The sequence below is a fragment of the Rhododendron vialii genome, chromosome 8a (assembly GCF_030253575.1).
Source record: "Rhododendron vialii isolate Sample 1 chromosome 8a, ASM3025357v1".
In the NCBI taxonomy this organism is placed as follows: Eukaryota; Viridiplantae; Streptophyta; class Magnoliopsida; order Ericales; family Ericaceae; genus Rhododendron; species Rhododendron vialii.
This window is the reverse complement of record NC_080564.1, coordinates 28,540,303-28,551,378: the sequence shown is the minus strand read 5'-3', so window position 1 is coordinate 28,551,378 and position 11,076 is coordinate 28,540,303. Positions and strand designations below refer to the sequence as shown.

The 11,076-nt window shown below is 37.4% G+C and overlaps 1 protein-coding gene across 2 annotated transcripts; it reads right to left on the bottom strand.

Moving 5' to 3' along the window:
- Positions 1–2,225: 2,225 nt before the first annotated feature.
- On the bottom strand, positions 2,226–9,975 carry LOC131335906 (pachytene checkpoint protein 2 homolog). 2 transcript variants are annotated; one of them, XM_058371462.1, is made up of 14 exons: positions 9,688–9,975; positions 9,522–9,585; positions 8,938–9,044; positions 8,750–8,817; positions 7,719–7,822; positions 7,533–7,637; positions 5,180–5,269; positions 4,989–5,064; positions 4,625–4,694; positions 4,468–4,538; positions 4,259–4,349; positions 2,997–3,124; positions 2,751–2,876; positions 2,226–2,624 (listed from the first exon to the last, which is right to left on the bottom strand). In XM_058371462.1, the coding sequence occupies exons 1-14, from the start codon at positions 9,839–9,841 to the stop codon at positions 2,484–2,486; spliced, it is 1,395 nt and encodes a 464-aa protein (XP_058227445.1). In that variant the 5' UTR covers positions 9,842–9,975; the 3' UTR covers positions 2,226–2,483. The 2 variants fall into 2 exon arrangements, with proteins under 2 accessions (XP_058227445.1, XP_058227446.1); XM_058371463.1 differs by lacking the exon at positions 2,226–2,624 and having other exon boundaries at positions 2,765–2,885.
- Between the last annotated feature and the right edge of the window lie 1,101 nt (positions 9,976–11,076).

Genomic DNA, 11,076 nt, shown 5'->3' with positions numbered 1-11,076 from the left:
TTATTATTGTATCTTTTCAAGTGCTAGCTTGACAAAATAACCTAATAGCTTCTTGCTTAAATTAAACCCTTGACGTAATTTTACTCGAGTTTGAGTGTGCCTAATCAAGTACAGTAAAGAAAATTTAAAAAGAAAATGTTAGGTACAAAGAAAATTTATCCCGAAAGTACCCCGAAAACAGCAATCAATGATTGTGAATCACTTTGATAATTGTGTTACACATATCAAAGTGAATCTCAACCACTAGTTGATCTTTTCGGGGTAGTTTCGGGGTAATTTTTCTTTGTCCCTAGCATTTCTGGTTCTAATAAAATACTTCAAAAAAACCGTTAACCAAATGAGTAGGCCCAACGTTCTTAATATATAGTTTGTCAATAAGATGAAAATTAATGCTTGATTCCGGTCAAATTACTTGATTCCATGCTAGATTTTCAATGGTTTTTTTTAAAAATAAGATATGAAAAGACTTGTGAGCCAAAAGAAAACAGAACCCTATAATTAGAACTTTGTCCAAACCAGTGGAGGTCTAAAAACCCACACTTCTTGGTTGCAAATACGGTGCCACGTGGTACATTTCGTGCACATTCGGGCCATCCAATTATGCAATCTGATCGACAGTCTAGATTGAATACCGAACGGATTTAAAATAAGAAAAAAGTGTATTTCAATATGGACCGTCGGTTGCATTGTTAGACCGTCCGAATGTGCGCAAAGAATACCACGTCAGCCGTACTCTATTTGCAACAAAGAATTTCTCCACATTTAGACATATAATCTTCCAGTAAAGCCCTTCGCTTTCAATTATTGTTTTGCACTGGCGTTCACAATCCCCATTCTTTTGAATTTTACTCCCTCTCTTCCACAATGTAGGTTCTCTATTCCACTATGTGGGACCAACATTAAAGTCTTTCAATCAAACGGACCATTCCATTGGAGAACCACCGGAAACACACTGCGCAAGCTACACCGAAGCATTTCACCCGATATATTTGCGGGACCAAATAGGCCAGCTAGCCTTACCGGAACCGACACGTGTACCGAGAAGCACGCCCCCAACTGTTTTTTTGGGGAACACTAAAGTGCGGGCGGGACCACCGCCTTTTTCCAAATCGAAAGAAGGAAACGTCGCGTCGCGTGGAAGACAATCAAGGTGGGCCCCGGTTTACAAAAAGGATTCTTTTTACTTGCACTTTGCCCCCTCCTTTTTTCTTTTCCCCCCTTATCATACGTAGCCCCTTAAAAAAAGGAACTCCCTTTTGTGAGGAAAATTACCAAGGAAAATGCAACCTCAACTATTAGGGCACTTCCGTCCTACAGGATCCCAGGACCGTAGGCAGTTATGCAAAAAAAATATTTATATTTTTGAAAGGTGTATAACAGTATAAGTATTCAAAAAAATGCATTGAAATACGTGGGTAAGTACATTTAAACTCTTTAACTTCTTTTAAATTGAATGTAGATTATCCACTGACTAGTGAGCTGATGTTAGCAATATTGAATTACTAAAAGTCAACATTCTCTTACTAATGTTTGCTTTTTCTTTCCCCTCCAAACGGTGGGCTTCGAATTTAGATTCTCAACTTTTGTCATGTGGACGCCCACAGAGTAAAATGCCATTGAGTTTCAATCAAAGTAGTAATACGTTAAGCAGTAGTAATGACTAATAAGCTACAATTTCTGATTATGCGAAAGTTAGTTGCTTTCGGCTTTAATGTATAATAATAAGCTTCAAAGACAGGAAACATGCAAAGCAAATTCAGAGAATTAAATTACCTAAAAGTTCTGGATTAATTATTATTATTATTATTATTATTATTATTGCAAGTGATATGTCTTGTTAGCATAAATTTCACTGACCTCTCTGAAGTTTCTGATAAATACAAACACCTCCCCTAAAGTTTATGAATGGTTGTTGCCCCTTGCTTTTGAAATTATTATTAAGATCCCTCTGCACTTAAATTATGGTTGGATAGCATTAAATCTGGTCACTAAGGCCCGTTCTCTTGAACTTAACTTCAATTTGAGAATTTTGTCCTTATTTGAATTTTTTTCACATTTGTTGATTTTGCACCAAACTTTTATGAGTTATTAATTCGTCTCGACGAAATGAATCAGAAAAGTAAATTTTTTTTTACTTTTACTAAAATATTTTGAAAAATAACCACTTTTTAGCAACATCAGTTACCATGACTACATACTACTCAGCCATGCCTTGGAATTTGGTATTACTAAATTGTATGCATTTGAATTTCAAGATCCGTTACCAAAAAAAAAAAAAAAAAACCTTGAGGGCTACACCCTTCACTTCTCTCTGTTACTGACACTGTTACAACTTACAACTACCTGCGGCCAAAATTACATGCGTTGGCCAGGGCTTCTTGCACTAACGAAAGCTATTTGTCCGATCATCGAGTCAACCCTCCGATCATAATTCATTGGATATGAACAATACACCAGATTTTGCGAAATTTGCGTCCAGATCATTACTCAGGCAGCTCCGAACGTTCTCTTCTAGCAGTATCTACCATTGCACACAAGAATTTGGCAGGGTCACAGTTGTAAGGACTGGCAAAAGCCCCGTGTGCTAAGAACGGAAGCTTTCTTAATGATCTGCCACTCATCCCCTGGAAATGAAAAAAACAAAAACAAAAATAACCTCCAGTTTAACACATTTTCAATTCCTCTTTGGTAACTAAAAATTGTTCAGTTCACTGCTCATAAGGATAGGGAAAAGAATCTTGGTCTCGGACCTCACAGGCTTCCGCGGCTTCAATGAGTTGTTTTGAAAGATCTGTTGGGGCTTGAGTGTCATGTGTCGGCATATTTAACTTCTCTTTTGAGCTAGCATAATTAGGAAGAATGAGATCATTGCAATCCTACACGATCTGAGATTTGTCAGTAACGTAAAAAGTTCAAGTATTAAAGCATTCATTGTTGGTGAGAAAAAAATATGTTCCAGTTTCCTGCACAATCTTTACCGACACAAGGAACATCACCTGGGAATTTGATAAGATTCCTGTTCTTAACAGCTCCTGCAAGCAGGACCTTAGTATTTCATAACGCGCTTGAAGAGTTGGAGGACCTACATACGCTTTGATATCGGCACGATCCACAAAAGCTATATCTGCAACACAACAAATAGCACTGTGAATGATACATTCTTTCTTTTTTTTGATCGGCATGAATGATGCATTCTAGATGTGCTCATGCGCCAATATTAGCAAGATGACCTTGTCCCTCCATTCATTCATCCACGTTACGTCCAATCATCTACCAATACTGAAGGAAAATCTCTGTGTGGATATAGCAGACATTTACTATCACTGGATTTTGCAGTCCAAATGTCCAAGAAATCAGTCTTGCTTCCACATGCTGGCATCTGCAGCAATTGTACAGCTCAATAGAGCCAAAAATGGGTAACATAGGCAAACTCTGGTTGATGTATGTGCCAATGACCTGTTTCCATTGCTGCTGGTTCACAGCAGAGAGAGATTCGGGGAGCTATGTTACATGAACTCTAAAATGGTGAAGTTCTCGTGTCCCACATTAGACAATTGTGTCTGATATGCCTAGTAGGACATACATCATACTGTCTTTGGTCAAGACTTCCATTCAATTCAAACGCTCTTCTTTAGTACACTTGTATCCGAGCCTCTGTATCAAATCTGATGTATGTGCCAATGACCTGTTTCCATTGCTGCAGGTTCACAGCAGAGAGAGATTCAGGGAGCTATGTTACATGAACTCTAAAATGGTGAAGTTCTCGTGTCCCGCATTAGACAATTGTGTCTGATATGCCTAGTAGGACATACATCATACTGTCTTTGGTCAAGACTTCCATTCAATTCAAACGCTCTTCTTTAGTACACTTGTATCCGAGCCTATGTATCAAATCTGATGTATGTGCCAATGACCTGTTTCCATTGCTGCAGGTTCACAGCAGAGAGAGATTCAGGGAGCTATGTTACATGAACTCTAAAATGGTGAAGTTCTCGTGTCCCACATTAGACAATTGTGTCTGATATGCCTAGTAGGACATACATCATACTGTCTTTGGTCAAGACTTCCATTCAATTCAAACGCTCTTCTTTAGTACACTTGTATCCGAGCCTATGTATCAAATCTAAGGAGAAATGCGAATAATACAAGAATAGCCAATTTGCAACCCGAAAACCCTCAATGGAGAGCTAGTCAAATTTAAACATCTGGAGTTCAATTTAACTTATATAAACAGTATATCTGATATTCATGGACCTACCAATAGCAGCAGTGATATTGGACGTTGTGAGAATAATCACATTTGGTGAGGATTTCAATTTGTCCATCTGGGTAAGTAGAGCATTCACAACCTAAGAACCACATACCGTTTCAAGTGTTAAAAAGGTAAGCAAGTACATGGCACTCATGAAACAAATTGTTAATTCATATTTCAATGTTCAACGTTATCTCGAGTAAGCAAAGGCAAACCCGTATAGAGTCTGAAGGTTCAGAACCAGACAAGGCAGCCTTTCTAGCAGCAGCAAGGCTTTCGACTTCATCTGCAGAGTCGCCACAAATAAGTGATTGCACTTTAAGATAGGAAAGAATAGAGAAAAAATGACCACCCATGACAGTTCATACTCACCAATCAAAACAAATACCAGATTATTTTCTTCCTCAACCATTTCCTGAATTTTTTGGAAAAGCTTTGCAACCTAAGATTGAGAATTACAAGTGAAACAATAAGCAACAGGAACTGAACTCTGGTAATGCAGGTGATCAGGCCACAATGCCCAACATATATATTGACTCGGCTACACAAGAACACACATGGCATCAACGCTTGATTGGACAGTGGACTTCTAGGTCATAAGGATGCGAATAACTATTGCATTAAATAATTCCCTATCATATCTTCTGTTGTTTAAATTGCGTTAGAGTATGCAATTAAAAGTTAATTAAAAATAACTGAAAGAACTTCTCAAATAATTGAGTGCAATTGTACCTACCAACTTGCCACTTTCAGAAAACCATTTACTGAACAAAGAATGCGCATTAACTTCAACCAGTTGACATTGTGGGTATCTGATATTGGAAAGATGTAATCCAGAGCTGAATTAGCATCAGATAAATGTCATGGATGCTAACCACAGAATTCTAAAAACATACAGGAAACAAAAAGAAGGATTCAACGAATAACCTGGAGCTGAAGCGTATAGATAGTTTCTGAGCAAGTGCTTTGCACAAAGATGTCTTTCCTGTACCAGGAGGTCCATGTAGAAGAATAATGCTGCAAATGAGATGAACAAAAAGTGAAACACATTCCATGGTCAATTGAACTAGGACCTGAAAGGTAGGTATCTTTCATCCTTGAAAATGAGAAAAGTGAAGAATAGAGAAAGGAACAAATTTTTCAAGTGAACTGAGATGGACGCTCTTGTTAACAGGATTGTGATTTAGAGATACCCTTGGAGAGGATATCAAAGATGGACACATAAGGACCTTTATTTAACTTAGGAAAGAGTTTTCTTTTTGTTCTTGTCGTATGCGGTAGCTACACTTGAATAAAATTCCACCCTTATCGTACATCTAAGTGCTTCCTCACTGGATAAGCCTACTCTTCACATGATTTATCACATGTGGGACACTACGATTGAGAAAGTGTAAGCATGCCATTTACAAACACGAAAAGATGCAATTAGAAGATGAGTCGGAGTTTTATAAAGTTGTTCATAAAATGCTTGTGGGTGGGTACAAGAACAATACACCAGTTCATTGCTTGGCGCATGCACTAAATCCAAGGTAGTTACAACTTACAACATAATTGACCATATTCACTAAGTTAGTCTTTATTCCATTAACCCTCTTAATTACTCCCTCCATCCCAAATTGTTGTGCATGTTTCCTTTTTGGGACCTCTCAAAAATTTGTCTATTTCTTTTAATTTATAATATTTCTTATATTCAATATGGATCTTGTTTGATAGATCTAAATTAATTTTGTTAAACAAAGATTTTGAAATCGTAAATAACATTATATGGATCTTGTTTGTTTGATAGATCTCAATTAATTTTGTTGAACAAAGATTTCAAAAATATTATAGATTGTGAAATATAGACAAATTTTTGAGAGGTCCCAAAAAAGAAACAGGAACAACAATTTGGGAAGGAGGGAGTATTGATTTACTTTGCAATTTATGTATGATAGTGGCATATGGCTTCAAGAGGATCCAAAGCGAGTTCCTCCACACAAAGATGAGGAGGTAACAAATGAGAGAAAAAATTGCTTGAAAAGGTACTTTGATGATTCCACGGAATGCACCAAAGCAAATATGGAGAATGCCAACTTCTCAACCAAGGAGGGGCCATTTGCCAACGTTAATCTATTGAAGATAGATGGAATATAGATGCTCATAGTTGGTGGGTTGCTCATGGTGCATCCGCCCCGACTCTTCAAAGTTTGGCCTTGAAGATTGTCATTCAACCTTCTTCTTCTTTATGTTGTGAGAGAAATTGGAGTATATACTCCTTCATCCATTCATTGAAAAGGAACAAAATGACCCCCAAATGGGCGGAGGACTTGGTGTATAGCAATATACATCTTTTATCAAGGAGAAGCCCACAATATTGTCAAGGGTACACTAAGATGTGGGATATTACCGGAGACCAATTTGGCTCACTTGATGATGGTTTTTTACTTATCAGCCTCACTTGATGATGTTGGGATGCTTGAGGTTGCAAACCTCTCACTTGATCAACCCAACATGGAGGTTATAGTATTTAGACTCTTTACGGATGATGGAGATGGTGACCACGCCAATAGTGATGATGAAGTGATGGAAGTTGGGTATAGTTGAAATTTGGAGACAGTTATTTAGTTAGTTCTTTGGCTTATTAGTATGATACTATGGATGTTTTCTTTGCAATTGAGTTGCATTGAATATATGGATGTTTTGTTTTGTTTGAAGAGTATCGCTTCTCATCCATTATATTAAAACTACTTATGGTTACTGTTTATGGTTACTGTTTATGGTGACTGTTAATTGTTTACATTTTACAATTTAAGCATGAAAAAAATGTTATAGCACCATGTTCCCTGCCGAATGCGGATCCCCATTTTTTTAGAATTATCGTTTCCTGTGGCCTGGCTACACAGCATACAATGAATACTTGTGCTTACGCAAATCTAAATACCTAGACAGTTTCTTCATCAAAAAGTTACATCTGCTAAATGTCAAGCTTAAGATTTTTGAGGAGGTTTTTCCCTATTAATACCAATTCTTGATAATACACATAAAAGTCTAAAACAAGATAATCACTGTTACCGAGATTAATCACAATAACGAGTTGATGACCAAAAATTTTATCAGAACCTAGCATGGAAGTTCCCAAAGCCAAATACAGAGGGAACAGGAAAAATATGAACGAGAAGGAACAGAAAATTCTAGCAACTGAACCATAGATCTTTAACCCTTACTTCTGCAGAACATGTCCTTTAACAGCAAAGGATATCTAGTTTGCAAATACTCATCGAATCAGCAGAAAGTTCCTCACCGGTTCCATGATATAAGAAAAGGATCAACACCTTTTTCACTAAAGAGCAAAGCACTTGCTGCGTACCGCAACAACCTCTGCTTGAGACCAGATTCGTATATCAGGCTGCAAAAAGAAAACGGGACGAATCAAGCTTCTAAACTGCTCCGTTCCTATGGGAAGATAAAGAGTAAATGCAAAGCAAACCTGTCCCACATTCCGTCGAATTCTTTTGCAGGAAGAATCCATTCATTAAAGGTAGAATGTTGTCCATCTTCACTAAGTTCTTCACATGGTCCTTCCTCGCTAAGCTGAGATGGAAACAATCAATTAGGACTTAACCTAAAATGTAGCAAAAAACTTGCACAGAAAGCTCATACAACTGCTACATTTCAGGAAAACCAAGCACCTTATCAATACCTAATTGTTTTAGTTTACAAAGTCAAATACTCTAGCCACTAATCATTGGCACATGGATCGAAATATGACGAAGGATAATATGTAGTATCCTGTTCTATGTTCCTTTGGACTGGATTGGACTGCAATCATCGTAAGCTTGGTAATTCTGTCAGTAGAATTTTCTTCTCTCCCACCTCCTCCATTCAACTTAGTTATCACATGTTAAATGAACTTGGCCACACATATCAAGAGCTGGTGTGGGTGCAGGTTGCAGGGGCAAGTGTTAAGTCCTTTCTAAACTTAAATCCTAGATTCTGGTAAGTGCTTCAGACAAACACCACTGACACACCGATGTCAAATCAGTTGGACATTGGTACAGTGGGAGAAATAGGAGAGTACATGTAATTCTCAAGCTATCCTACCTTCATGGTGCCACACTATCTCATTATCAAACTGTTCGACAAAATGTGGTATAAACGGGTCCGATAGACAACAAATTGAATCCCACCTCTTTTATCCAGCAAACAAACATGCCCTTAAAGTCTAATTCGGCATGCTACAGTTTTCCTTTAAGCAAGTTAGCGGAGATCCACCATTCTGAAAGGATCCATGACTGAAAATGGTCAACATCCACCAAAGTAGATGGAAATTTTCATCATTTTGAGAACCTAGAAAGCTGATTCCTTTCTACCACATCTGATTAAAAAATTCCTTTTATTTCCAAATCCACTATAACAAGTTTTCTCAATTAATGCTATTAAAAAACATAGTGCATATAATAATGACTCATACATCATATGATTACACTCAAGGGTGCACCAACGGAAAAAGAAAACCACCTGAAAGACATGTACAACAGGTTTGACTTGCCAAAACAGAAGAATATCATGGTTCTCCACCCATTCATCTACAATGAGCAACAATTAAGACTTGTCAAACAAAGAGGAGCAACAATGAAGAATCAAACCACGGAAAATCAATAACATATGAAAGAAAAACTGTAGTTTTATGGAGAGTAATTGCATACCCGTGTCACAAATGCAGATTCTTTGTACATTCTCCACGAGGAATGAATCGTCCAGAGGGACTGGTACTGGACCGTCCACATAACTTAAACTCCGATTTTCAAGCATTCTACACAGCAATAAATCCTATTTGTCAGAACTCTTCATCAAGTACCTAATGTGTCAGAAATCAATGCAATAATCCCAGAACCAACCCATGGGACAATCCAATACTGACTATAATCATCAACTCAAAGTGACATTAACAGGGGCAGATCCCTGAAGGGACCAGGGAGTCCCGCGTACCCCTGGATTTTCAACTAGTCCCTTAAGAAAAATTACATTAGAATTCACCCCACTACAATCTTCAAAAATTATACTTTCGTGTGTAGAATGTTCTAGTTTCCGTGATCGCATTTCCAATTTTTTGTAAAAGAGTGCACTAAATTTTTTTATGCATAGTGAAAAATGTTTAAATTTGGTAATACTGAGCATTTGGTTGTGCTCTACCTGTAAAAATTTTTTTCGAGATTATAATTGAAAAGTGCCCCCTACGTCAATTTTTCAGAATCCGCCACTGCTGCACATATATGTAAGTATTCCGTACCTCTCAACAGATGAGCGAACATCTTCAATTCGAGCTGTGCTAGAGGGCTTTAAGCAAACTTCAACTGCAATTGAAATTCAAAAATATGTCAAAAAGTTCAACCTTCAAAGCATCATGAGATGATTCGACAAAAGAGTAAAAACTGAGGGGTCGTATTGTGTGTGACCTGAGACGAGAAATTTGTCTTCGCTGAAAATAGGAGAGGGAACTGCCGCCTCCGTGACGGCGCCGTTTTGCTCGGAGGCGTTGCCGCCGTTATGCTCCGAAATGTCGCCGCCGGTGGTGGGGTTCTGCAGAGAGATCTCCATTGGAGTGCTCATCGAATCAGAGTCAAAAGGGATAAATGGAGAGAGAGAGGAACCCTAGGCAGGGAGACGGGAAAGGGGGTTTCTTTGAAATTGAGCGGGAAGATGGCACCAGGGTTTTTGTCTTGTTTTGTTTAGACCATCCGCAGGGGAGAGAAGCTATAGAATATGTGTACTAAGGGCCCGCTTGAATGCTGGTAAAAAAATTGGGGTAAAAAATATGAATGGGATATTAATTTTGATAGTTTATGGAGGGAGGATAAAATAATATGTAGTTTGGATAGAATATTAAATAGGAGGATAAAATTTGATATTGTTTGGATGGTTTATAGAATGGAGGATAAGAATGGTGGATGGTGGGAAAAGCTGTCAAATAACTATTTTGTCCATATGCAGTGTTAAATTTGATTACGTATTAAAATAAGTATATAAATTCAACTTTCAATATTAAAAAATGTCTATTCTAAAAAATTTATAATAAAAAACGTTTTTACACCATTTATATATTAAAAAATATAGTTAAAAAATTAAGTGTTTCGATTTTCAATCCGTTTGAACCAGTGCGAATATCTTATTTTTCTGATAATTTTATCTTAGATGGCCATTATGAATTTTTGGTTCTAAGGCCTTTCAATGAGCATCTTAAGAGAGCTCTGAAACTAAATGAGGAATTTTCGGGTGCTCGTTGAAAGGCTTTAGAGGCAAAAATCCATTATGACCATTTAAGATAAATGATTAAAAAAATATGATTTTCGCACCGTCTCAAACGGATTGAAAATTGGAACACTTAATTTTTTAACTATATTTTTTAATATATAAATGGTGTAAAAAAATAAGTGTTCCAATTTTCAATCCGTTTGAACCGGTACGAAGATCTTATTTTTCTGATCATTTTATCTTAAATGGTCATAATGGATTTTTTGTTCTAAGACATTTTAATGAGCACCATAAGAGAGTCTTGAAACTAAATAAAGAGTTTTTCGGGTTGGAGAAAGGGCATAAGCAATAGTGATTCCGTCCAAATTCCTCCCTCTAAAGCCGGATTAAATTTGGAGAGGTCAAGGGGTGCCCAAAAATTATACCCGAGAATCTCTGAAATTGGTGAAAGAGATGAAGGGGTGAAAACTAAGACCCCTCTAATTTTCGTTCCCAAACACCGGCTTAACAGTGAGCCCCATTCCATTCACCCCCTCTTATTTTTGCCTCATGTTTTCACTCCATCCAAACAGGCCCTGAAAGAACAAGTACAC